General features: G+C 50.8%; 12 protein-coding genes across 12 annotated transcripts; 7 read left to right on the top strand and 5 right to left on the bottom strand.

Moving 5' to 3' along the window:
• Positions 1 to 40: 40 nt before the first annotated feature.
• JCM6883_006316 (uncharacterized protein) lies at positions 41 to 2,039 on the top strand (the record flags this gene model as incomplete). Its single annotated transcript, XM_076632108.1, has 9 exons — positions 41 to 197; positions 642 to 853; positions 933 to 1,018; positions 1,089 to 1,110; positions 1,177 to 1,261; positions 1,326 to 1,474; positions 1,540 to 1,695; positions 1,769 to 1,872; positions 1,934 to 2,039. The coding sequence occupies 9 exons, from the start codon at positions 41 to 43 to the stop codon at positions 2,037 to 2,039; spliced, it is 1,077 nt and encodes a 358-aa protein (XP_076487835.1).
• Positions 2,040 to 2,818: 779 nt separating this feature from the next.
• Positions 2,819 to 3,344, top strand: JCM6883_006315 (thioredoxin family protein; the record flags this gene model as incomplete). The annotated part of the gene is made up of 4 exons (XM_076632107.1): positions 2,819 to 2,907; positions 2,976 to 2,987; positions 3,058 to 3,247; positions 3,321 to 3,344. The coding sequence occupies 4 exons, from the start codon at positions 2,819 to 2,821 to the stop codon at positions 3,342 to 3,344; spliced, it is 315 nt and encodes a 104-aa protein (XP_076487834.1).
• A 923-nt stretch (positions 3,345 to 4,267) lies between these two features.
• On the bottom strand, positions 4,268 to 5,395 carry THI80 (thiamine diphosphokinase; the record flags this gene model as incomplete). The annotated part of the gene is made up of 5 exons (XM_076632106.1): positions 4,268 to 4,392; positions 4,491 to 4,614; positions 4,688 to 4,948; positions 5,036 to 5,208; positions 5,263 to 5,395. 5 exons carry the CDS (start codon positions 5,393 to 5,395, stop codon positions 4,268 to 4,270), a joined length of 816 nt encoding a protein of 271 aa, XP_076487833.1.
• Positions 5,396 to 5,811: 416 nt separating this feature from the next.
• JCM6883_006313 (uncharacterized protein) lies at positions 5,812 to 7,322 on the top strand (the record flags this gene model as incomplete). The annotated part of the gene is made up of 4 exons (XM_076632105.1): positions 5,812 to 6,508; positions 6,572 to 7,027; positions 7,116 to 7,135; positions 7,212 to 7,322. 4 exons carry the CDS (start codon positions 5,812 to 5,814, stop codon positions 7,320 to 7,322), a joined length of 1,284 nt encoding a protein of 427 aa, XP_076487832.1.
• Positions 7,323 to 7,783: 461 nt separating this feature from the next.
• On the bottom strand, positions 7,784 to 9,860 carry JCM6883_006312 (uncharacterized protein; the record flags this gene model as incomplete). The annotated part of the gene is made up of 5 exons (XM_076632104.1): positions 7,784 to 8,477; positions 8,538 to 8,653; positions 8,729 to 8,949; positions 9,017 to 9,074; positions 9,144 to 9,860. The coding sequence occupies 5 exons, from the start codon at positions 9,858 to 9,860 to the stop codon at positions 7,784 to 7,786; spliced, it is 1,806 nt and encodes a 601-aa protein (XP_076487831.1).
• Positions 9,861 to 10,174: 314 nt separating this feature from the next.
• SWT1 (mRNA-processing endoribonuclease) lies at positions 10,175 to 11,805 on the top strand (the record flags this gene model as incomplete). The annotated part of the gene is made up of 2 exons (XM_076632103.1): positions 10,175 to 10,262; positions 10,316 to 11,805. 2 exons carry the CDS (start codon positions 10,175 to 10,177, stop codon positions 11,803 to 11,805), a joined length of 1,578 nt encoding a protein of 525 aa, XP_076487830.1.
• A 385-nt stretch (positions 11,806 to 12,190) lies between these two features.
• Positions 12,191 to 13,222, top strand: JCM6883_006310 (uncharacterized protein; the record flags this gene model as incomplete). The annotated part of the gene is made up of 8 exons (XM_076632102.1): positions 12,191 to 12,233; positions 12,296 to 12,457; positions 12,539 to 12,616; positions 12,682 to 12,689; positions 12,748 to 12,820; positions 12,881 to 12,931; positions 12,994 to 13,113; positions 13,176 to 13,222. The coding sequence occupies 8 exons, from the start codon at positions 12,191 to 12,193 to the stop codon at positions 13,220 to 13,222; spliced, it is 582 nt and encodes a 193-aa protein (XP_076487829.1).
• Positions 13,223 to 13,441: 219 nt separating this feature from the next.
• On the bottom strand, positions 13,442 to 14,089 carry JCM6883_006309 (uncharacterized protein; the record flags this gene model as incomplete). The annotated part of the gene is made up of 2 exons (XM_076632101.1): positions 13,442 to 13,731; positions 13,798 to 14,089. The coding sequence occupies 2 exons, from the start codon at positions 14,087 to 14,089 to the stop codon at positions 13,442 to 13,444; spliced, it is 582 nt and encodes a 193-aa protein (XP_076487828.1).
• A 198-nt stretch (positions 14,090 to 14,287) lies between these two features.
• JCM6883_006308 (uncharacterized protein) lies at positions 14,288 to 18,047 on the top strand (the record flags this gene model as incomplete). Its single annotated transcript, XM_076632100.1, has 14 exons — positions 14,288 to 14,400; positions 14,489 to 14,543; positions 14,629 to 15,394; positions 15,455 to 15,625; positions 15,689 to 15,712; positions 15,772 to 15,825; positions 15,889 to 16,316; positions 16,373 to 16,480; positions 16,540 to 16,644; positions 16,708 to 17,242; positions 17,305 to 17,364; positions 17,427 to 17,692; positions 17,755 to 17,829; positions 17,895 to 18,047. The coding sequence occupies 14 exons, from the start codon at positions 14,288 to 14,290 to the stop codon at positions 18,045 to 18,047; spliced, it is 2,913 nt and encodes a 970-aa protein (XP_076487827.1).
• Positions 18,048 to 18,600: 553 nt separating this feature from the next.
• Positions 18,601 to 19,655, bottom strand: JCM6883_006307 (uncharacterized protein; the record flags this gene model as incomplete). The annotated part of the gene is made up of 3 exons (XM_076632099.1): positions 18,601 to 18,652; positions 18,721 to 19,352; positions 19,419 to 19,655. 3 exons carry the CDS (start codon positions 19,653 to 19,655, stop codon positions 18,601 to 18,603), a joined length of 921 nt encoding a protein of 306 aa, XP_076487826.1.
• Positions 19,656 to 20,107: 452 nt separating this feature from the next.
• Positions 20,108 to 21,775, top strand: TYS1 (tyrosine--tRNA ligase TYS1; the record flags this gene model as incomplete). The annotated part of the gene is made up of 5 exons (XM_076632098.1): positions 20,108 to 20,163; positions 20,275 to 20,402; positions 20,490 to 20,570; positions 20,639 to 20,979; positions 21,053 to 21,775. The coding sequence occupies 5 exons, from the start codon at positions 20,108 to 20,110 to the stop codon at positions 21,773 to 21,775; spliced, it is 1,329 nt and encodes a 442-aa protein (XP_076487825.1).
• Positions 21,776 to 21,820: 45 nt separating this feature from the next.
• JCM6883_006305 (FAD-binding oxidoreductase) lies at positions 21,821 to 23,892 on the bottom strand (the record flags this gene model as incomplete). Its single annotated transcript, XM_076632097.1, has 6 exons — positions 21,821 to 22,047; positions 22,108 to 22,191; positions 22,249 to 22,516; positions 22,578 to 22,817; positions 22,879 to 23,246; positions 23,316 to 23,892. The coding sequence occupies 6 exons, from the start codon at positions 23,890 to 23,892 to the stop codon at positions 21,821 to 21,823; spliced, it is 1,764 nt and encodes a 587-aa protein (XP_076487824.1).
• Positions 23,893 to 24,751: the final 859 nt, after the last annotated feature.

Below are 24,751 nucleotides of genomic sequence, written 5' to 3'. Positions count from 1 at the left end.
CCCGCCCCGCGTAATACCTCCTCCTCCTCCTCAGTACGGGATGTCGACCAAGATTGAACTACCCGTCTATCCTTCGGGGAACAACGATCCGATGTCGTCTAAGAATCTCATCAACGACAACAACTCTTCGAACAGCTCGAATTCGCTACCGACGAACAGCAATAGCAGTGCAGAGGGGTACAAGAAGATTCATCCTGGTAAGTCTCGCGCCAAGGCTGTTCGTACGGAGGATTGAGGAAGGATGTGATTCGGAACGCTCAGAGGGATTGAGAGCCTACGGAGTCAAGGCGGAGGGTCTGTCGGACTGTCCAGGAATCGCGGAGTGCTGCAGTACTGTACTCTGCCAGCTCGATACGGGAAACGGAGCAAGTTGCTCAGGGAGATGGAATTCCGCTGAGGAATGAAGTCAACAACCCTCGGATCCGGCGGAGACGATGCAGAGTGCGGGTGGGCATGGAGATGATACGCTGCGGCAAGGAGGGCTTCAATCGTTTACAGCGGAAATGGAAACTGATCATATTCGTTTATTCTCTCCCCTTCCTCGTTCCCATGTCTCGCCCCCTCCTACCAACTCCTCTCTTGACTTGACTCACCTCTCCTATACGGTACTCGTCCGCCGAATCGACGACACTCTTCAACAGGTATCATCATCGGAATCTGGATCGCCCTTTCCTCGGGAGTAATTCTCCAAAACAGTTACATCCTCCGTACGGTCGGGTTCAACTACCCGATTTGGCTCGTCACGTTCCATCTGTGTTTCGCGGCGATCGGTTCGAGATTGTTGTTGAGGTTTACGCACTTGTTGGACGATTTACATAATGTCCCAATGTCGTGGGACCGATGGCTCAAAAACGTGAGTCTCCCGTCCTAGTTTACGAGACTCGTACTGCAGGAAGATGAACTGATTGGTGGGTAATGTATGAGCGATATAGATCGTCCCTATCGGAGCCCTTTTCTCGGGATCTTTGATTTTCTCAAACTTTGCCTACCTCACCCTCAGTGTATCTTTTATCCAAATGTGAGTCGGGATACGCACGATCTTAAAGCGAGTTGTATAAGCTGATCTTGAGTTGTGTTCCGACCCACAGGCTTAAGGCATTCACCAGTGTCGTAAGTTTCTCTCTTGCTCGAATTGCGAATCGGTTCGACAAGCTCACGCTTTCTCTCCATTGATAGGCCGTTCTTGGAATGTCTGTTCTCTTCGGACTCGACAAACTCGAACCCAGAAAGTTCATCATTGTCATCGCAATCTCTTTCGGAGGTCAGTTCCGACTTTTTTTCCCTCGACAACCTTCGAAGCTGACACCCCTCAACCGACCTTGCAGTCGCTCTCGCTTCCTACGGAGAAGTCGCTTTCGACATGGGTGGATTCTTATGTCAAGCTCTCGGAATCGCGTTCGAAGCCGCTCGACTCGTCAGTATCCAAAAACTCCTCACCGGATTGAAGATGGGCCCTCTTGTTTCCCTCTATTACGTCAGTCTCTCCTTTCAATTCTCCCCGCTAACACCTTGTACTGATTTGAAGTCGCTTGTGTAAAGTTCGCGCCGGTTTGCGCTGGACTCAACATGATCCTCATTCCCTTCTTCGAGGGATCTGCACCTTTCTACGATGTCCTTGATACGGTCGGACTTCCCCTCCTTCTCGTCAACGCGTCGACTGCGTTCGCTCTCAACTGCGCTGTAGTATTCCTCATCGTGAGTTCCCCTCTTCGTTGATCAAGCTGACTTGTAAGTCTGCTAATCAATCAAGTGGTTCCACGCGTGATAGGGAGCTGCTTCTTCGCTTGTCCTCACCCTATCCGGTGTGTTGAAAGATATCCTTCTCGTCGCTCTTTCGGTCGTTCTTTTCGGTACTCCCGTCACTTTCATCCAGTACGTCCTATCCTCTCTCTTGTTCGCTTTATCCGTCACTAACCTGAAGCTGCTTGAACAGAATGGTCGGATACTCTGTCGCTTTGGCCGGATTAGTCGTCTTCAAGACGAAACCCGAAATCGTCGATGGATACCTCTACAAATTGAGGACTATGCTCGGTCGGTAAACACCGTTATCGCTACAGATCCGAGCCACGTAGGGAAGAGACGAAGAAGGAGCGGAATCATAGATTATTTTCAGTTTGCAGTTTTTTTATTTGAGATTGTTGGCAGCAGAAAGGAACACAGGGCCAGGTTGCTTTTCCATTTTCTCTCGCTTTTCATACTTACGTATCATCATCACCATTATCAGCGTAGTTCTCCTCTTATATCAAGCAATCATCAGACAAAATCTACCAAATCATCGCCGGCTCGTTTTCTTTCGTTCGTTCTCAAGGTGTGGTCATTCGAGCAAACGGAACCTGTTCGTTGTACTTGCCTGAGGTGGGGTCAGATGCAAGATCGAGCGTACGGGGAGACACGGGACAGAGCTCACGAAGTAGGCTCGAGTCGAACCGAGTCACGATCCGTCGTGAGAGAGCGAAACTCGACTCTTGACCTCCATTTTCTGGCATACTGTAGTCCTCATTTTATGTACTCTCCCGTAAGTGAGCTACCGCCAAGCTAACTACGAGCTAGGTTTAACGTTCAAAATGACAGATCAAACTCTATTAAGGGAAGCTAGAAGCTGGAACTTCGCAACTCGTCATTTTCTCCTCCTGCTCTTTCCTTGATCGACAGTACTGTACTTATGCAAGCCGAAACTCCGCCCATCCGAGCAATCCAGCTGAACTCGGTTGGCGTTTCTCCTCTCTCTCTCTCTTTCTTTCTCTCCATCTCTTCATCTGTCCGCTCGCAACTTTGAAACTTCGAGACTACGCAACATCATCACACGCACCACATCAAGATGCCTGTCACCACTATCGACTCCCTCAAGATGTTCAAGAGCGTTACTGGCGGTGACAAACTCGCTGTCGTCCATTTCTGGGCAACTTGGTGAGCGATTCTTCTCCCCTCCTTGCCTCCTCTCTCCTTCCACTGACCCTCGTGCTGGTTTCCGACAGGGCCCCGCCCTGGTGAGCGTCTCTCCCTCCACCCCCTGCTTCGATTTCCTCGACTAACGACATGGTTCTCCCTCGTGTTCAGCAGAGTTGCTCGACCCATGTTTGAAGAACTCTCGAACTCGGGCAAGAGTGCAGAGTTCTACGAATGTAACGTTGATGATTGCGACGATGTTGCAAGCGAAGTTCGAGCCAGAACGTTGTCGACTTTCGTACTGATCAGGAATGGAGAAGAGCTGGACAGAGTTCTGGGTGGAGATCCTGTGGAACTCGAGGTCAGTCGCTTGCTTGTACTCGTGATTGTGAGATTACATACGCGTGCTGACCAGAGCGTGTGATGTCGCACAGAGCGTAATCAAGCGCCACGCCTAAACCTCCCGTTCCTCCCGTGCTTTCACAGCATTTCCCTTTTCTGTACTCATATCTCACCCTCTCAGCCGTAATGTTACAACGTTCTTCTCATGCTTCCATCTGCAGTGAGTGAAGCGATAGATTCGCGGTGCGATCGCGACTTGTTTCACCTCTCACATATCGTCTCTCGTATCCCATTGAAGAAAAGGAAAAAGTGGCGCAACCCAGCTTCACTTTACTCACCGCTCCGTCTGCAGGGATGTTCTTCGCCCCTTTTCAAGTTCATTCGACGGCGCTCCGCGGTCAACGAGAGGGCGAGTGAGGGGAAGAGAGCCGGAGAGTACGAATGTTTTGAATCATTCACCACTGCGCCTGATTCGAACCACTCGACTCGGAACCAGCATCTTGATCGTCTTCCTCACTACCACGTTTCCTCCCGATTCGTTCTGATTTCAAGCGGGATAAACAAGTTAAGCTTGCTAAAATCTGCTGAGTGAGTGATCCGAGCGGAATCTTTTTCGCTTCATTACTCTCCTCAGGCGCATTCGGTCGTGAAGACACAGACAGGAGCTACTTGTCGTAACACAACGATAACCTAGGAGGCGATAAAGAGCTCCCCTCTTACCCTGACCTGAGCGCGGAGACAAATCAGTCGAATTGTTGTTCCCGACCTCCGAGTCCCATACGGTACAGTACAATCTCGCGCGCAGTGAGGCACAGCACAGCATGAGTCAGTGAATCGCCCTCGAGGTTGACGTTGAAGGATGATGAGATCACCGTGAAATCGAAACTCATGTACGAGACACTTCGAATCTACGCGTTCTCTCCTCTTCCTTTCATCTTGCTGCTGCAAAGCACTGTACCACATGCCAATACTGATGCGACTCGACTCACGCTCTCGTTACATCCTTAGCAACAAAAGCTCATTCAATGAAAGGCGTATCTCAATCTGCGCCTCCTCGAACTTCCATTGTCCAGACTACGGTAACGTCTGTCTCTATCGTGACGTCTTCCTGTATTAAGTGATTCGAGGTTGAAACCGCTTCGGCCAGCGAAGTCGGGTACATGTCTATTTCGCGAGAAGAAAACGAAAATGATCGAGACAAGGCGAGGTGAGTTAGCTTGATAGCCCTGTGACACTGTCCAAGAAGAGGCTGGAAAGCTCACATGATGTAGGTCCTAGATCCCATTCCAATCCTGTCGTAGTGACATGAGCTTGTGAAGTTCCGAGAGGTAAGATTCCGCAAGTTTTCCCAAACGATTCCAGGTCGATCTTGAGTTGATGTTTCCCCTGTGATGTCGGAGGAAATCGACATCAGGCTCTACTACGACCACGAGAAAGGTCGAAATCCTCCAACACGCACCTTGGGTAAAATACAAGCCGCACTTTCTTTCCCAATCGCCCAAACTCGATCCCTGCCTTGCTTCTCGACCAGTTGCGTCAAGGCGTGCAAGGTATGTATCGTCTGATCTAGCCTTCCGCTCAAACCACCGATGATCACGAGTTGTAGTTGCTGAGGTTTCGACGAGTCTGGAGAGAGAGAAGTTTCGTATTTCGAGAGTTCGTTGACGTTCTTTCCTAGATCGGTAGAGTATTCGTCGGGGTCATGTCGTACATCTATTCCCTGAGCGTGGCCATAAGGTATCAGCGTAGTTCAACATAGGTCACGCAGGAGAACGAACGGAAGAGAGAGCGAAAAAGCAAAACTCACTTTCGATTCGTAAAACTCCTTGACGTCTGGTCTCAACGAATCCAAATCTCCCAGGACTAGATCTGGCAGCCATTCCTCGTCTCCTCCTTGAAAATCCTCGCTCTTGCCTTTCCCCTTGACGAATCGATCAAACAGTCGGTTTGCTCCACCATCAGCGCAATACCTCACGCGCGCTATCGAGCAGACTATCAGCTCAGAGCAGACGCAGACTGAGTGAGAGTTCTTACCAGTCTTCCATATCCGTTCAAAGAGAGGTTGAGGTGGAAGTGGGGTATTGAGGATGATCAACGCGGTCTCGCGATGGCCTGACGAGCTCGTCAGGAAGCTCCGAGTGTCCCATACAGTCGGTTCAGAGCTCATCTCAGCTGAGGTCGAGGTGGTCGAGATTGAAAAGTCATGGCATTTCTCTCCCATAATTTTCGTCCGACTGAGCTTCGTTTTTCTGCACGTTTCCTTCGATTCTGACACTGCTGTATCGTTGATGGTAAAACTGATGCCGCAGCCGAACTTGCAAGAAAGAAAAATAAGTCGCCATCGGAGTTCGATTCGGAGAGACCGCTTACGACGCGCAAGGAGAGAGCTTGTCGATTACGAAGAGGCTAGATTCGCTGAATCGAAAGATCCAAAAAGTTTAGTTTGAGCGGAATGAAAATGACATGTGCGGCTTTTGAGATCGAGAGAGCGTAATCAGCCAAAGTGAAATCGCTGATCTTGCCAGAGAAAACCTCAACTCCTGTCTCCGTCCTTCACTCCCTCTCGAAACTCCGATCATCAGGATGAACGAAACACCAGCAGCTCGATTCTTGAGACAGCCAGGAGACTCGTCCTTACCATTCAACCTCGCATCGCTTTCTCAATCTCTCCTCTCTTCCGACTCTGAGCTCTCCTCCTCGACTTCCCCTTCATCTGATTACGAATCGACTTCGCCATCCCTCCTATCGTACTCTCCTTCTAATGGATCGCCCGGTTCTTCCCTCGCATCTTCCCCTGCTCTCCGACCGAAACTCTTGCCCGCACTTTCATCTGCAACTGACGATCTCTCCCCGCTCTCGACTTCCCCTTCTCGATCGGACTCGAATACAACCTCTCAGCTCCCTACTTCGACCGATCTATCCCTCTACGCCGCTTCGATCATCCGGAATGAAGCGTACGCCTTGTTATCGCTCGCGGCTCGACTCTCTCCAGCTTCGCAACCTATCGTTTCCGATGAGGAACTCGACTCGGCGAGCAACTCTGAATCATCTTCGAGCTATGAAGGACTAGGGTTCGACGAGGATACTCATCCGTCGAGGAGAGAGAGCGTATCAGGTCCTTCGGGGATCGCGATCCTGCAAGAATCGAGGACGAACGTGGCATTCCGCCAAGTCATCGATCTGATAAGGGATATGCCCGCTCATGGAAAGGTTTTGGTAACGGGGGTCGGGAAGAGTGGAATCGCTGGAAAGAAAATGGTTGCGACGTTTTGCTCTCTCGGTAAATCTCCTCCCGCTCAATTCCCTCGCACAGTTTCCAGCTAAACCTCTGGTCGACCTACAGGAGTTCAAGCTGCATTCCTTCATCCGGTTGAAGCACTTCACGGCGACATCGGTTCAGTCTGTTACTGTTCAAACTACGCCTCGACTCCTACTCCTCCCTGCGATGTTCTCCTCCTCATTTCCCACTCTGGCGCAACGGCCGAACTCATGCGACTCCTCCCTATCATCCGACCCCGAGTTCGATCCCTCGTCGCCGTCACTCGTGATCCGGATTCAGTCCTCGCGAGAGCTTGTCACGGTTGGCTCGACTCTGGAACGGGAGTTTACCCAGCTCAAAGAGGACCCGCTGGAGCAGGAACTACCGACGAAGCAGACTCGGCTTTACCGGCGCCCACGAGTAGTGTTGTCGCGGCGCTTGCGATCGGGGACGCTCTTGCGTTGACGTTGAGTCGAATGAAACTCGGTTGGGACAAGGATGGGAAAGATCGAAGGAGTCAGTTCTTCCATTGTCATCCAGGTAAGCCTCGTCTCCATTCTATCCAGCTCGTAGCCGGAGATCGAGCCAATTTTGTGTCGGCTTTCTTTCCTTTCTCACTTTTCTTCAGGCGGTCAACTCGGTATTCAAGTGAGTCCCCCAGCATCTCGATCTGTGTCTATGTCTAGATCGGAAGACTGACGTCTCACCGCCTTTGTCATCATAGCTCGGTCGCGAAGGACGAGTTTCATCTTCCTCCCCCGATTCAGCATTGTCGACCTCCAATCTCCCTGCACCGGTCCCCGTAGCTCAAATGCCTACATCTCCTCTCCGTTGAAGAAACGAAAAAATGAAGACTCCATCTTCAATCGATACCCAGCGACTCAACTCGCTCACTTCCCCTAGATATCGCTATTCCATCATACACTACATCTCTCCTCTCCTGTCTTTGTAACACTTCTCCAATCGTCATCTATCGCTCGAACATATTCTCTCTCTCTATCTTTCTCACTATCTGTTGCTTGAAGTTTTCCCATCGTTTTATTCCTTCTTGTTTGTTTTGTATCGTTCTCTGTAGTCAGTCCTCTTCGGCACTCACAAAAAAGGGTCTCAGTCTTGGTTCAAAACATGTACGACCTAAACAATTCTATAGACCTTGTTTGCCTCTCTCGTATTTTTCATGTTCGAGCTGGAGAGTTAGAGGAAGCTGCTTGCTGCTGCGATGAACAATGAGAGATTGTTACAACAGGACATGAATAACAGCAAGGAAGAGCGAGATGATGCTAGGCGAACGACCGTTCAAACGTAACCTCCTTGATACCTCGGTTTCCTCCCTGATCCTCCTCCGCCATTCCCTCTCGATGATCCCGACCCGTTCCCACTCACTCGATCCAGCAACGAAGGTGGAGGAGGTTGTCCTCTCCCCGTGGGTCTTTCATACGAACCTTTCTTCCTCCCAAAATCTCTCGGCCTGTCGTAATTTGATCCGGGTCGATCATGATCCCTATAACTTCTCGAACTCGAAGCTGACCCTCCTCCTCCTCCTCCTCTTGAATCTTGAAATCGATCCCTACTCGACTCAGATAATCCCCCGAAATGAATATGAGTTCCACTCCCTCCATTTCCTCCTCCTCCTCCGGGTCCTCGGGTTTTCGCTTTCAAATCTTTCCAATTCGATGACCTCGCAGACTGCTTCTTCGCTCCACTTCCACTTCCACTTCCTCCTCCAGCGGCGGTTCTGGCCCTCGAAGCGAACCAATCATCGTCTCCCGCTCCTCCCATCGCTGATGAATCGTAATCATCTTCGTATCGTTTCGATCGAGAACTACTCGAAGATCCTCCTCCTCCTCCTCCGTTTCGTCTTCGAGACGCAGCAGCTGAAGTAGGTCCACCGGCGGAATAGTGAGGAAGAGAAGAAGCGGAAGAACCGAGGGCGGAACGGTTGAACGCGGAGGAATCGGCGTATTTCATTGGGTGTCCTCGAGGTAATAAACTGATCGAGAATATGTATCAGTAGATTGTCGGTAAGGAGAGAAGAGAGAGAGAGACGTACCAATCGTCGATGAAATGGTCTTTTGTTGAACCGCAATTCGCACAGGCGCAAACGATCTTTCGTTTCTGAGGTTTCGGTCCTGAGACATCGTATATCCGCCATAAAGTCGAGCAATTCTGCAACACGCTCATTGAAGTCAGCACGACGGAACAAACTTCAGTTGAAGTAGAAAGAAAGAAGTGAAACTCAACGGATGAAGCGTGATTATTACTCTGACAGATGCTACACCTCACGTGACCTCCGTACCTCCCATGATTTGGTGCGATATCACAATCTCGCGCGAAATGACCTCGAGATCCACAGGCGGAACAGACAAGAGAGACGGGACAGTTGCGAGCTTCGTGTTCGACGTCGATTTGTCCGCAGATGAAACATTGGGAATGGGTACAGTCGCGAGAACTGTGTCCGTGTTCTGTGGAATTGTCCGAGCGGAGTTGAGTTGCGAGCTTGGCAGAGGAAGGAAGGGTTGAAGAGCTCACCTCCGCAAAGTACGCAGCTTTTCGTCAAATCTGCTTCCTTGTAATACCGACCAGCGACCTAACACGCACGATAGCTCTCGATGAGTAATATTGAATGAGGTACATATGACAGCATTCGAGAACTCACGGGGGCTGAACTATCATCAACGATTTTCCCTTGAATCGCTTCTTTCAATCCTTCCTCATCATCGAACAGCATCATTCCTTCAATATTGATCCCACTCTCGTCTTCCCCTTCACTTGAGCTATCCTCTGAGTCCCCTTCTTCCTCCTCGTCGTCGGTCATTGCGACTTCTTTCGCGAAAACCTTCATCAAGTCTTGTTCATCGAACGTCGTTTCATCCTCTTCCACGAGTTGCTGTTCGTCCTCCTCGTTCTCTTCCTTCTTCGCTGTCGGTGAAGCAGGTTGAGCATCGTATCGGTTCTCTTTCGCGACTTGAGCCGGAGTCGTATCGACCATGAACAAATCCGAGAAATCTCCTTCGACGACTTCCCCTTCCTCGACTTCTTCTCCTTCTTCCGCTTCTTCCCCTAGTTTAGCCGCGATCGTATCCCTCTTATTCTTCCTCTGTCGTTGTCGTTTATTCTTTTGATAATTCGTTGTTGTCGCTGATTTTGGCGTACTACTTCCACTTCCACTTGCAGAGGGTTGTTCAGAGGATACTACTTCATCGATCGTACGTTTCGGTGCCATTGGAGAAGAAGATAGAGAGGGAGAATTCGAAGTAGAAGATCGAGAGAGAGGAGAAGGAGCGAAAGTGAGATTCGACGGGACTGCTGAGACGCGACTCGATAAGGTTCGGATAGAGGGCGAAGGTTTCCGAGGTGATCCTGTTCGTCCCATACGGACCGTAGAGATAGATGAGGAGTAGAAAGATGAAGTTCGTTCTTCTCTCTCAAACATTTCGGATACATACCTCATTCTTCTCGGCTAGAACGGACGATAGACCGGGCACACTGGCGCCATACGCTTCGACCTATAAACGTCCTTCAGATTCGATCAAGTCGAATGGAGCTCCGATTCAACTCACACTCTCCCACTCCCCTTCCGAAGAAGATGAGCTAGTTCAGAGTATGGAATGGGAAGAGATAGTCCCGAACTCGCAGGATGTATTAGATGCAGTTAGGAATTTGCGAGAAGGGGATGAATTCGCAGCGATGGAGGTGGATTTGCCTTGGGAGCTGAGCGGAACGAGTGGAACTGGAGGATGGAAGCAAGGTGGAGATGGGATCATGGTAGTCGTCGGTGAGTGTCTACGGCTCATGTAACTAGAAAGACCGCTAATCTCGTCGTTATAGATACGAATATCCTGATTTCGCACCTTCCACTTCTTCGAGCTTTCGTTGAACTCTGCGATTCCCTCCCTCCAGCTCAGAGACCGACTCTCCTCATTCCTCATATCGTTCTACGCGAACTCGATGGTCTCAAGGGGTCGAACAAGCAGACCGACCTCCCAATACACTCTTCCTCGAGTCGAATGAATCGAATGACGGCGAGTATCTCGACTCTAGCTCGTGCCGCAACGAACTGGCTTCTCTCGGTCGTCCCTTCGTCGTCAACCTCAATAACATCGTCGATCGTGAGAGGACAGCGAAAGTTGGAGACACTGTTATCGCAGCACATTCTGAAAGGAGGAGGAGGAGGCGAAAATAACGATTCATTAGTTCTCGACGCGGCGTCTTATTTCGTCGTCAATCAATCCAAACGAGTCGTATTACTGTCAGACGATAACAACTTACGACTGAGAGCAAAATTCGAACAAGTGGAGACTCTGACAATCGACTCGAAAATCGGCAACGACTCTCGAAAATTACTCGAATCCCTCGATCCTTCTCTCGCTCCTCCACCTGCCCCTACATCGATCCCCAAAACAAAGCCGATATCGAACGGTCGTCCACCTAGACGACGGTCTCCCGAGCCTTCACCCGTACAATCTCCTCCGAGACCAAAACCAAAACCGATTCCCTTACCTAGTTCTCTCGCTCGTTCAAATTCCATGGAACTCGAACACACCCATACCGTTCCACTCGCTCCTTCGACTCAACCTCCAACTCTTCTCCCTCCAGAAACCGCTTCAGCGATATTCTCCAATCTCCTACTTTTATTCTCTCATTTCCTCGCCCTCCCTCTCTATCGGGCGATTTACAACCACTTCAAATGCATACCGGACGGACTGAACGAACGACAACGGATAGTATTGGAAGAACTTGGGGATTGGAGAGAATGGGATGCGACGAGATGTGCGGAAGTGATCAAGAGATGGTGGGAAGAAGGAGGGGTCAGAGCGCTGTGTGAGAAAGGTTACGAGCGATTACATGCGACGAAAGTAGACTGGACACTAGCTTCTCCACCTCCTCCTCCGCAGCCTATACCGCCTAAGAAACCCACGGTCGTTTCTCCTCCTCCTCGTCGACAATCTCGTTGGGCTACAACTCCGACTCCGCCATCTTCCGAGTCAAAGTCCGCTCCAATCTCTACGCCTTCAACGCCCGTTCCTACTCCTCCCTCTCGCTCGCCTCTTTCCGCTTCAATAGCCCTCCCAACCCTCTACTCTTTTCTTCCATCCCTCATCGCGACCTTCTCCCTGCCTCCGTCCTCAACCGCAACTTGGTCTTCGATCCGTTTCGAGATTTTCCTCGAGAACGTCGGGAACTGGTTGAGCGTCTTACTCAGTGGGATCCTCGATAGTAGTGTGAAAGGAGAAGTCGAGAGATTGGTTAGGAATTGGGAGGGGGATTTGAAGGGCGTTGGGGTGAAGGTAGACAGAGTGAAACTGGGAATGTATTAACCTCGAACGTTTCATTGGTGCATTGGACTCAGGAAAGGCTGAGGGGAGCGAGAAAAAAAATGAGAAAAGTGGAACGAGTCTCTGGAGGACGGCCCGAGCGGGAGACGGACTCTCGTGGACCTTAAGGTTCTATCGAAAGGTTTGCCTCAGCGTTCGAGGACACGACTCGTGAGTAGTCTTTATCGTGCGAGAAAGGTCAAGGAAACACGTCACCCCCCCACCGGAAGTCACAGATCCGTTGACGGAGGAAAATCACTTCCCTTTCGCTTGCTTCCGCTTTCTCTCTTCCCTTCACACTCCGCTGCCGCCTCTCTTTCGGAATACCTCTCTATCGCACGAACCGGGCTCTCGCAACTCCCTCAACGCCGCCCTCACCATCACGAAGATGTCAACCTATCCCTCTCTCGCCGGCTCAGAAGGAGCCCACAGTGAGTTACTCCGTTCTGCGAGCGCTTGGAGCTCCCTCACTAACAATGAGACCCTCGCTTAGACGTCGGAAAAGACGAGACTCGACCGAAATCGACGAAAGGTATTCACTTGCACCACACCTGTCTCAAGATCAAGGACCCGAAAGTATCTCTACCGTTTTATAAAGAAGTCCTAGGGATGAAGACTTTGTTTACGTACAACGCTGGGTCGTTTTCCATCTTTTGTGAGTTTTCTCCGTTGAGTTTTCGTTTTGAAGTGGAGCGGAGAGAGCTCACATTTGGTTTGGAACGTGAGGGGTGGATAGATATGTACCATTCGGATGAAGATGGTGATACGGAGAAAGTCTGGGAAAGTTTCCCTACGCAAAAAGGATTGCTCGAACGTGAGTTTTGTATTCTCGAAGCACTTTGATTTTCGCCGCGGTTAACCTCGAATCGTCGTGTGTAGTCATTCACGTAGGTCCAGATAATTACCCTCTCTCCGAACTGAACTCTGATTCTCAGATTGTAACAGCGACACGGAAGTGAGAACGAAGATTTGGAGTATGGTACAAGAAACAATGACCCTTTAGGGTTCGGTCACCTCGGTACGCTTACGTTGAGATCGACTCGGAGAGCAAGAATGCTGACTTATCTGCGCTCGTCAGGCCTAATGGTCGACGATGTTCCCGCGACGGTCAAATTAGCGCAAGCAGCAGGTTCGTTTTCTTCCCTCTACTTCTTCACCTGCTTGAGCCGACTCCCGGTTTGATCTCGATAGGTTACAAGCTCATCAAAGCGCAAGGAGAAGCCTCAGCAGAGACAGTTGGTTGGCCCGCCGGAACCCCTCAACCGATTAAACCATATCTCGAACTGTACTCACAGATGGCGATCATTGAAGGTGAGTTCTTCTGAGTTTGCTCTCCTCTATGCGCAACGTGCTGACTGTCAATATGTGCGCAGGTCCTGATGGATATTGGTTTGAATGCGCAAGTTTACACTGCTTCTGACAATTGCGAGACGGGACTGACTTTGATCTTTCTCTCCAACAGGTCCCGACCAAGATTGAGCAACATTGAGTTTCCGGAGTCATTGTCTGTCGAGGGTTTTGTAGGAATATCATATCTTTTCTGAGGGGAACAGGGTGTAACAGTTCAAGTTTTCATGTTTCAGTCGACTTCGATTTCGCTAGATAGTTCACGTACAGTACAACAACAACACAGAGCGCATCACAGCTTCTGATCTACTCTCCACCAGACATCCTTGCGCTCGTTTAATGCTTCAATAGCGTACTCCTTCCCGTCGTATTCGAAACATCCTCTGTTCTCGTTTAGATCGAGAGTGTCGGCGAAATGATCCAGGACGAGAGCAGATCGCAACAGCGAGTAAGGTCCGTAAGAAGATGTTTGACTACGTCGTGGTACGGGTGAAGGGTGGAATAGGTAGCCTGTTCGAGGAGAGACGCGGAGAGAAGTTGGTGAAAATGGAGTAGAGAGCGATCCGGCGCCGTAGGTCAATTCTGTCGGTGGACGAGGCTGTAAGCAAGGAGTGTCTCGAGGTCTACGTAGCTCGAAGGGCAACTCACCTCCTTTCACAAGGTCATCAAACACGATCGCACTTCCGTCCAGAGCGGGCCTCAGGAAATTCGATTCTCCCTGACAATGACTGACCCACTCGTAGCCCTGTTTCCTCAGTTCCTCATCCTCTTCGTTCCTTCTCAGTCGAGCGTAGAATGTGCGTAGAAAGTTTGGATCTCTATAGCTAGTGATGGTTGCTCTTGAAGTGATTGGAGTTGTTGAGAGGAAGAGGGCGCCGTGAATCGATAGGTCGTATAGATAGGTTCTTGCTGCTTGGTGCAGTGTTGTCGATAGGCGCATATAGAGACTGGCGAAGTGAGGAGACCGAAACAGAGATGAAAGTTCGCCGAACTTTGGAACTTCGTTTTCTCCACTTCACTCGGTTTATGAACGCGTCGAGCAGCTCGAAGGAAGAGAACACACCTCGATAGCGACAAAACCGCAAGCTACACCCGTCAACTCGCCCGGTTCTCTCACACACGACTAGCCGAAACAGAGATGGACTCGGTTCTCCCCTTCAACACTTTGACTGTAGCTCTATCGGGATTAGGAGTGATAGGGACTACTTTCGTGAGGCATTACTTCAAGCGGAAAGAGGTCACGAAACAACAGTGAGTAAACACAGACTTCCTCCGAAATCGCCGAGTTGGATGACTGATCGCGCTCTCTCCCTACTCGTTCGTTCCTTTGCGCGCGCAGGGAGGTGAGGAACAGTCTACTGTTCGATGAAGCTTTCAGCGTTCTGCGGAAATTCGTGAGCACCCTCCCTCTCTTCCCTTCCCTCTCCCTTTTACCCCACTAAAACTCTCTTTCCTCCTTCTCGTTCCCCCTTCACTTAGTTCATGAAAAGTGCTTTGCACACCGTCGAAGAGACACAAACCTTCGGCAACAACTATGTCCCCGCCCCGTTCTGGGTTCGAGTGATTCGAATCGTCGTCCCTCTCTCGTCTCGACTCGAAGCTGGAAAAGTAATCATTTCGACTCTCGGTGAAGAAGAGATCAAGAACGTTGTAGGTGGGAGGGAATGGTGGCAACGTACTGCGCACAAAGAGGCAGGGTTGGATGGGGAATGGATCTCGATGAAGAGGGATTGGCAGGGGTTGGAGAAGGAGGCGAAGGAACGGGAGAAACGGGACAAGGCGAATGGGGAGAAAGCACCGAAGAAGGATCATCTGAACGAACTGAGGAGGGAGAAGACGAGAGAATTACAGGATATGGCGAAGGAGGATGCGAAACGGAGGAGGAAGGTTGGGAAAGAAGCAGACGGAAGATTAGATCCTTCGACCCCGAAAGAAGCGACGACGGAGACCGACCTCGAAGATGCAGACTCAGACACAGAAAGTATCGCTCAACGGAAAGCGGCAGAACGACAGAGGAGGGCGTTCGAGGGGGATGACGAAGCTTCAACGCCTTACCACGAAGACGATTCTTACTCTCCTGAACTCGACGACATGCCCTTGTGTCTCTACCTGTGGGGAGGAGCCTACTTCTTCGGCTCGATCAACACTCATCGATACGTAATGTGGAGGATCGCGAGGAAAATGGGAGGTCGAGTCTTTTCCGTCAAATATCGTCTCGCACCTCAATTCCCCTTTCCCTGCGCTCGTGAGCCCCACCCCTCTCTTCTCATGGGAATTATGTACTCACCGGCCTCGTTGAAATCAGTTCAAGACGCTCTATCTGCTTATCTGTACCTCATTCGACCTCCTCCCGGCGCGAAACATCGTCCCGTCGACCCTTCAAAGATTGTCATCGCTGGAGATTCCGCGGGAGGCGGTCTCAGTCTTGCACTCTTGTGCATGATTCGAGACGCTGGATTACCCGCTCCCGCAGGAGGTGAGTCCTTTCCTCTCCATTTACTCGAAGGAATTCGAATCTGACACTTTCTGCCACTGATAGGCATTCTGCTTTCTCCTTGGTGTGGTGGGTCTATCTCTCCCTAGCGACCGCTGCTCTCTCTGACCTGTCGCCTGCCTCGACAGACCTCACACACAGCTTCCCCTCAATTCTGCAAAATACCGAAACCGACATTCCTCGTAAGTACTACATTCTTGTTCATCTCTTTGCGAGATCGTTCTTAACAGCATCTCTTTCCACAGCTCCTTACGGTTTCAGTCTCTTCAAACCTTCGACTCTATGGCCGCCTCCGCCTCCCGAATTCCGAAAACGAGCAGCGAATTCGACTTCGATCGACGGACTGAAAGCCGCCGCGAAAGCGTTCACGAGTTCTCACGGGCACTCTTCCTCCGCACCAGCAGGGAGTAGCGACAATGCGACCCCCGCTTCGACTCGCCGACATGCTCACCTTGGTCGAGCAGCCGAAAAGAAAGGGTTGGAACTCGCGAGCGCCGTCGAGAAACTCCCCGAATCAGATCCCCAACAAGCTGAACAGCACGAAACGAAAGGAGGTACGACGGGAGGATCGAACGAAGGAAAGGGAGAGATTGGAGCGGTGATCAAGGTGAAAATCGATGGGGAAGAGGTCGAATTGGCCGATCAAATCCAACTTTACGCTACGAACGATCAAGTGAGTCTCTCTCTCGCTCTCAGTGAAGCTGAGCACCGAGACTGACTCGCTCGTAGCTCGTACATCCTTTTGTCTCGCCGGCTTTCGCCCCGAGTCTCGGCGGGTTGCCTCCGCTCTATGTCATGTGCGGTGACAAGGAAGTTCTTCGAGATGAAGCGATCTTTGTGAGCTCTCTCTCTCTCTCTTGTCGTTGAGAAGCGCGGAGCTGAATGAGCTGCGATAGATGGCTCACCGAGCGGCGCATCCCGACAAGTATCCCGTTCGAAAAGGAATCCTCGAAGCAAATCCTGGTCGAACAGAGAAAGGCAAAAGTTATCCGCCGACGAAGGTGAGTGCTCCTATGGATCAGCTCCGCAGGAATGGGAACTGAATGTTTGTGAATCGCCCACAGGTGCACCTTCAAATCTACGACGATGCTTGTCACGATCTCCCTCTCTTCTCTTTTACCGATACCGCAAAGTACTGCTACCGAGCAATCGCTTCATTCGCTCTTTTCGTTACCCAAACAAACGAGAAAGATCAACAACTTCCATTCTCTGCCGAACCTTCGAGCATCGACGATTCGAATGGATTCCTCGCTCCTCCTCAATCGAACCCCGCTCTCAACCCACCGAAACAACGTAGTGCCTCCCTCTTCTCTTCCCACTCCCGTTCAGTTCCCGCTCGCTCTTCGACCGCCCCAACTTCTCGTTCCTCCTCAACTTCAAGTAAAGCTCGTCGAATCTCAAACATTGATCAAACGATCTACACGGGAACTCAACCTTTCAATCGACCCGAATACGTCGACAACATGATACGAGAACGAATCTCGATTACTGGGATCGTGAGACCGATGGAGAGGGAGGAGGAGATGCAGGCTTTGACGTTGGATCCCGAAGATTTGGGGTTGATCAAGGAGGGTCCGGTGAAACGTTATCTCGCTGGAAGTGAGTCCCGATGCGTTATTCTCTCAATAAGGATGATACTGACGTTCTGAGCGGTGTGACAGAGGTGATTTGGGATAAGAAATTCGCGAGGGAACAACGAAGCGTTAACAAGAATCGAGAGAGTGAGTTCCCATCTCTCGATCCTGACTCACTTCGAAGCTCACCAAGCCCTTCCCTTCCACAGAGCACCTGCATAAATCGGTCAAAGAGGAAGCGAAACGTATCACTCGCAGAGCCGAAGAAGCCGCGAAACGGAAAAAGACCGATCTGATGGATTCTCGTTCAAAGAAGCACCAACAGCCTCTCGCGCCAGACGGTCCCGATCAACGTGTCACAGATTCACCGGAACCTATGGACCACGTCGACGAAGAGGCGGAGGAGACGGGAGGAATATGGGATTTGCATGGAGAGAACCCTCCGCCTTCGAGTATCGCTGCTAGGAAAGATACTGTGCGTTCTCGTCTTTCTCTTCATGTTAAAGCTTCAAGAAGCTGACTCGGAGCGTTGCGCAGAGCGAGGCCCGTAAGCTTGCGAAAACCCTCGAAGAACATTACTCTCGCCTTCATGCTCTCGCTCTCTGGTCCGAGGTAAGCTGCTTCTGCCTCCTCCCTCAAAACCTCTCGTCTGATACCGACGCTCGATCATGTGTTAGATCCACGATGTCGTCGGACACGCACCTCGAGAAGATTCGACATCGTCAAATGGACGAGGAGAACGATCTCACCATCCTGCTTCTGCTTCCATCGCCGGAGGACTATCTTCGATCGAGCATGCGGACTACCCTCGTACTTCTCCACGACAATAACGGAGAGCTGAATGAGAGCTTCACTTGGTTTACTTTTCCCTTAATTTACTTAGTTTCGCGAGTTCTGGGCTAGATCAGCTCATGTTGTAACACTATGCTCTCGTCAGTATCGATAATATACCAGTTGATCTCTCAGATGTTCTCGATCGCGGCACGGAGGGGAAGAGGGTCCATAAGATTGATAAAGTGCATGTGAATAACGTTAAAGAGTGTCTGTGTTCTATCCGAGTGAGTAGCAAAACAGCTTTACTGTACACACGTCCAGCGTCTCCCTCCGGATCGATCCAGTCGATCCAGGAAACGCCTCATCTCGTTCTACCCTTTCTCTTTCTGACCCATGCTACCTCTCTTCCTCCGCTTCGACAGATTCGTCACCTGACTGACTATAATCCCGACGCCTTCCGACGTGCGTGAGGCGGTAATGTCGCTTGACAACTCGTCAATCCGTTCGATAGCTTGCGTTCTCGAGCTTGGACGAGTCGAATCGGTTCGTGAGGAGTTCATCGGCTTCGATGACGGGGTGGTCGAGGTCCGAGAGCGATGCGTTCTGACGCTAGAGGAGGTCGACGGGACCGACGTCGTTTCGATTGTAGATGTTGCCGTTGCTGGGAAAGTAGGATCCAACGAGCTCGAAGACTCCGTGCTCGATGTCTGTCGCTCGTGCTCCTCTGACGTTCCCGACCCTATCTCCCTACTCATCTCGACCCCTCTCATACTCGACGGCGTTCCAAGCTCCTCGCTTTTACTTTCTCCCGCTCCCGCTTCTTTCCCATTTTCTGCTTTCTTAGTCGCATCACCCTTCACCGCGGCAATCCCAATCCCCATAGCGATTCCCGCGATCACGACGATCCAGAAGACTCCCCACCATTTCAATTTCCTTCTACCTCTTTGTTTCTCCTGCAATGCCGCTTGTGCTTTCGATTCTGATTCTGGTACGGATCCGGGTTTCTCGTAAGAGGAGAAGGGTTTCGATGCGCGGGAGTCGAGACGAGGAGGTGAAGGAGAGGTAGTAGAGGTCGAGGGTCGGAGGATACTGTCGAAAGGATGAGGGGACGTTGAAGCGAGGGAAATCGAGTCGGATCGAAAGTTGTCGGCGATTTTCTCGGCTTGACTGATCTTTTGGGAATGAGCATCTCGGGCTGGGTTGAAGGGGAGAGAATAGACGGAGGAGGTTGGGGAGTCGGGGTAGACGGGCTTCAAGGGATGGGTTGAGGAAGGAACGGGGGAGGAATTGAGAGAGGGATTGCGAAACTGAGAGGCAGTTGGAGGAGGCGATGGGAGTGGAGCGGTTGGAGGGCGAGTAGCCTGTAGTGATATCTCATGATTGTCAGTGATAGTTTGGGAGGCGAAGAGTCGAAGGGAGAGACATACGAACGATGCAGGAAAAGTATTGATCACCTCCAACTCATCCATCAATCTCTCGGTCCTTCCCATGACCGTTCCACTGGATGACAAGCTCGAAGTACTTCGATTGTAATCATGTCGATTCGTCGGGTTCGAGTAAGGGTGGTTGAACAACCTGTGTTGATCTCCTGCAGGATTTCGATTAGAGGAGGAAGAGGACGAAGAGGGTCGCAGAGTCTCTACCGCTTCTTCTCGATCGTACATCTCATTGATTCAGTCGTGGTTGGGCTGAAAGTGAGTGAAAGGAAGAGAAGAGACAGCGAGCGCAGCATGAAATCGAGCCCAACGACTTTTCCATTCATTCGAGAGCACAGAGCGCTTCGGTCGGAAACTCCGAGAGAGGCTCGACCGCGAGAGGTCACCACCTGATTCTCTGTGAGGTCAAGCAGAAAATGCATACGGTCAGAGTCTGTCGAGCGAGAGGGGAGGGAGAAAGAGTAAAGACAAGGGAAACCGAGAAAGCGAGAGAGAAGCAGAGGGTTGGGTTACCCTTGCTCGGTCGTTCGCCAGTTGAGCAAAGTAGTCCGCACTACGTAGACAAGGCGAGTGAGCATATGCGGGTAATGAAAGAGTGTAAGCGAATCCACTCGAAAGATTTCGAAGGTCGTCGGCTTTGACTCAACTTCCGCTCTTCTCCCTCTCACCGACAATACAGTATGGCGGACGCACCGAACGGTACCTTACCTGTCCCACCTCCCATCGCGGCCAAGCTGTAAGTCTCAATCCCTACTGCAACATTTCAGTTCATTCGCTCATCTCTTTCTCCCCTTCCCTCCTCTTTCACACCCTCGAATCGCTACCTGGACACTCCATTATGCTCTAGTACGCCCGCTGAAAAGTATGAGCTTATCACTCGCAACTTGAACGAGACTCTCGGAGGGGAACAGTTGAAGGCTTTGTTGGAGGAACGGGATCCGATCGCGTACTGGGGTACTGCTCCTACTGGTAGACGTGAGTACAGATTGAACCAACTCACCATGTGTTATTTGCGGGAGTGCACGAGAAGCTGACATTGCGACTCGTTCGCTCAATTTGTAGCTCATTTGGGTTACTTCGTCCCGCTCGCAAAGATTGCGGATTTCTTGACTGCTGGTGTAGAAGTCAAAGTACTCCTTGCCGGTAAGTCTCTCGCCTCTGTCGAGATTCGAACCGAGAGTGAACTGACTCTCTTCGTTTTGTCGATTTAGACGTTCACGCATTCCTCGACAACCTGAAAGCCCCTATCGAACTCGTATCCGCCCGAGTCGACTACTACCGACTCCTCATCACTGCCGTCTTCCGCTCCCTCCACCTCCCTCTCGAACAATTGAAATTCGTCGTCGGTTCCTCGTACCAATACGACGCGAAATACAACCTCGACAAATACAAGCTCACTTCGATCACCTCTGAACACGACGCCCGAAAAGCTGGAGCCGAGGTAGTCAAACAGGTTTCGAGTCCTTTGTTGTCGGGATTACTTTACCCTTTACTTCAAGCCTTGGATGAGGAATACTTGGGAGTCGATTTTCAATTCGGTGGAGTAGATCAAGTGAGTTCTTCTTGCCATCACATAGATTTCATAGAGCGGCGACTAGGTACTAACACAATTGATTCGATTGTAGCGAAAAATCTTCACTTACGCCGAATCTTACCTCCCGAAAATCGGATACAAGAAACGTTCTCACCTCATGAATCAAATGGTTCCCGGACTCTCTGGTGGAAAAATGTCTTCCTCGGACCCCAACTCTAAAATCGATTTCCTCGATCCCCCTTCGGTCGTTAAATCGAAAATTCAAAAAGCTCATTGCGCCCCGGGAGAAGTCGAAGGAAACGGAGTATTGGCCTTCATTCGACATGTAGTCGTACCGATTGGGGAACTCATGAAGGGACAAGGGAGGGGAGGGGAACGAGTTTGGGCAAACGGGAAAGAAGAATCAGTTTTCACGATCAAAGGGGATCCGAAACATGGAGGATCCGACGCCGAGTTCGCGACGATCGATCAATTGGAGGAAGCCTACTCGAAACAAGAAATCCATCCAGGGGACCTCAAAGCTTCAGTCGTCGCAGCGATCAACGCTCTCCTCGCTCCGATTCAGAAGGAATTCGCAGAGAGTAAGGAATTCAAGGAGGCGAACGAGAAAGCTTACCCTCCCGAAGTGAAACCAGTCGTCAAGAAGAAGGAGAAGAAGTACACTCCGAAACCTGAACACTTGAAGACTCCGGAAGAGAAAGCTCGAGATGCGGCAAAGGCAGCTGAGGAATCGGCGAAATCTGGGATTCAAGTTGGGATTGAGGAGACTCAGAAACTCAAGGATAGTCTAGTAGAAGCCGTCGTGGGGAAATAGATAGATTACTGTATTGCAACTCTTTGTGCTCAAACTATCAGCAAATCAGTGAGGAGCTCCGTCGCTACCTTGTTGAGCTCCAACCGTCTCCTCCGCCTTCGGGATGCCTGCATCGGGTAGATACTTGTGAGGACTCAAGATCCTCCTAGTGTCGAACATTGACCTCAGTTGCTGCATGACGTTGACCGCCGCATCGGATTTCGAGTATCCGATGTAAGGAGCTTTCATCAAACCGAGACCGTGTTCAGCCGAGATCGATCCATTGCGCTTAGCTAGGAGGCCGCGAAGAGAATCAGTATCAGTGAATAAAGAGGGAAAAGAAGAGAGCGCACCGGTAGCTTCATAAATCCAAGGTTCGATAGTTTTCTCAACTTTTTCACTCCAATCCTTCGCGACGATATTGATATGTAGATTACCTACACTCGACTCTCGTGAGCACCATTCTATACTCGAAGAGCGAAGTGCAGACTCACCATCCCCAATATGACCGTACCCAACTGTCGTTCGAATTTCCTCAATCCCTTTCTCCTTGAACCTTTCCCTCGCCTCCTCAACCAACGAGTACATATCCTTTACTGGCATACTGAGATCGTATTTGTAAACACGACCGAGTTTACCAGCGGCTTCAGGGAGGGATTCTCGAAGGGACCAGAGGGATTGGACTTGAGTTTCGTCTTGAGCTAAAACTCCATCGGAAATCGTTTCGTTCTCCAATAATGACTCAAGGAGACCTCCAAGCTTCTACGAGACGACGAGAAGAGTGAGCTCTCTGGGCGAGGAAAAGAGAGAGACGGAGACGAACCTCGTCGTCGTGATCCTTGTTCGAACCACTCGTTTCGATCAATACATAGAACGCCCTTCCCCCTTCCGGTTCACTCTCGAATGGAGTCTTGGCTCCAGTGTGTTCGAGTACCAATTCTAACCCTTCTTGATCGAAGAATTCGAATGCCGAGAGGATTTCTCCCAATTGTTGTCGAGTTTCGGTAAAGACTTTTTGAACCGATTCAAAGTTGGGAACCGAGAGGACTGCTACGTTAATAGCCTGTGATCGTCACAAGGTTAATTCGGACCAGAACGTGTGAGCTAGAGAAGAGAGGACTCACAGAAGGTAGACGAGGAGTCATGATCGAAACACCCGTCACCACACCAAGTGTTCCCTCGGCTCCAATGAACAACTGTTTCAAATCGTACCCCGTATTGTCCTTTCTCAACGCACCAGCTTTCCCATCTCCCGGCATATTCAAACTCAAAATCGTTCCCTCCTTATCCGGTAAAACTACTTCCAACCCAAGAACCGTCCCATGTAGAGACCCATAACGGAGTAAGCGAAGACCTCCAGCGTTCGTAGAGATGTTACCGGCGATGTGACAGGAACCTTTGGCACCGAGATCGAGGGGCATCATGTATCCTTTCGGGTGAAGGTAATTCGAGAGTGATTCGAGGATAGCTCCTCCGTCCGCGGTGAGAATACCTGTCACAACGCCGCTCGCTCAGTGATCGTATATCTTTTACTTTCATTGAGAGAGACTGATAGACTGACCTGATACTTCATCGAATTCCCTAATTTCCGACATTCCTTCCGTACTCAAAATCAACTCATCATAAACCGGTACACCACCTCCCACCAACCCGGTATTCCCTCCTTGAGGTACCACGGCGATTCTCTTCTCGTAACAATACTTCATAACTTTACTAACCTCTTCCGTCGTCTTTGGTTTGAGGAGAATAGGAGAGTTTCCTTTATATTTATCCATCCAATCCGTGTTGTACCCTACGAGGTCTTCTGCGGAAGCTACGGTCCATTCTGATGAAGGGGAAGGGATCGTCGTGATGATAGAAGAGGGGGAAGAGAGGATCGAACGAAAGTAGGAAACGTCGGATGCGTCGAGAGTTTTGTATTCCGATCGACGCGGAGGGATCGGCTCGGCTGATCGAAGGGAGGTCGTAGAGAACGCTAAGGCATGGGTGCGGGGAGTGGAGAGAGGAGAGGAGGAGGGGAGAGAGGGTCGAACAGAAAGAGCTGAGAGAGTGGGGATGATCCGCTTCGTGGCTTTAGCGGAGGAGCGTCGACTGATTGAACGAGTTGCAGCTTGCATCGTGGGCTTTCGTGGAGCCATAGAGGCGAAGTCGAAGTGAGGAGAAAGAGTGAGTTCGCGGACAAATTGAGTCACGTCTTCCGGCACAGAGAAGCTCATTTCGCTGGTCAGTGCGTTCCTATGTGACAGCTATGTCGTATGCTTCTGTCCTCTACAGTAGGCGAACAGAATCAAAGAGAAATTGAGGCTTTAATTCCGATTATTTGCGTTCGAGACATACAGAGTTCCGCTACGGATGCACGAGCAGCAGCACACTATAGATGGTAACAGTCCCGAATTAGCGAGAGTGCATTTACTGTAATTGCACGAATGAGGAGAGCGAGAGAGACGCAGTGTCGCTCGAGTCCCTTTCGACACCTTTCCATCTCCTCCTACCAGCGTTCTCGTGAGCATACCAGTCTATCCTAGAGTACCCAAGTACACACGCGCTGACTGCGATCGTCCTCTTTGTTCCCCATCCCTCTCTCCACTCACTCGTCCGACCACCTCATCAACTCTTCCCCCTCTCCTCCCTCCACCGCGACCACTGTACTTGTCTGCCTGCTTTATCTACTCTCGCTACGGTACAACCACTCGCGTCCAGACCCTCATTCTCTCCTCTCGACTCTTCCTCCGAAACCAACCACCACTTCGCGCGTGTTTGTTTCACCTTCGATCTATTCTACTCCGACCCAAACCAACCGTTACATTTAAAGAGAATGTCTGCCGATACTTCTTCCCGGGAAGCTCATGTTTACATGGCTCGATTGAGCGAGTGAGTTTCCAACGAGTTCTCTTGCGGGGGGGCCCCCGCGGGGGGGGGGGGGGGGGGGGGGGGGGGGGGGGGGGGGGGGGGTGGTTTTTTGTGGGGGGGGGGGGGGGGGGGGGGGGGGGGGGGGGG

Source organism: Sporobolomyces salmoneus (assembly GCF_050403485.1).
Source record: "Sporobolomyces salmoneus JCM6883 DNA, S_salmoneus_JCM6883_v1_ctg23, whole genome shotgun sequence".
In the NCBI taxonomy this organism is placed as follows: domain Eukaryota; kingdom Fungi; phylum Basidiomycota; class Microbotryomycetes; order Sporidiobolales; family Sporidiobolaceae; genus Sporobolomyces; species Sporobolomyces salmoneus.
Note: the sequence above shows the minus strand (reverse complement) of the source record. Positions and strands in the feature narration are given on the sequence as shown.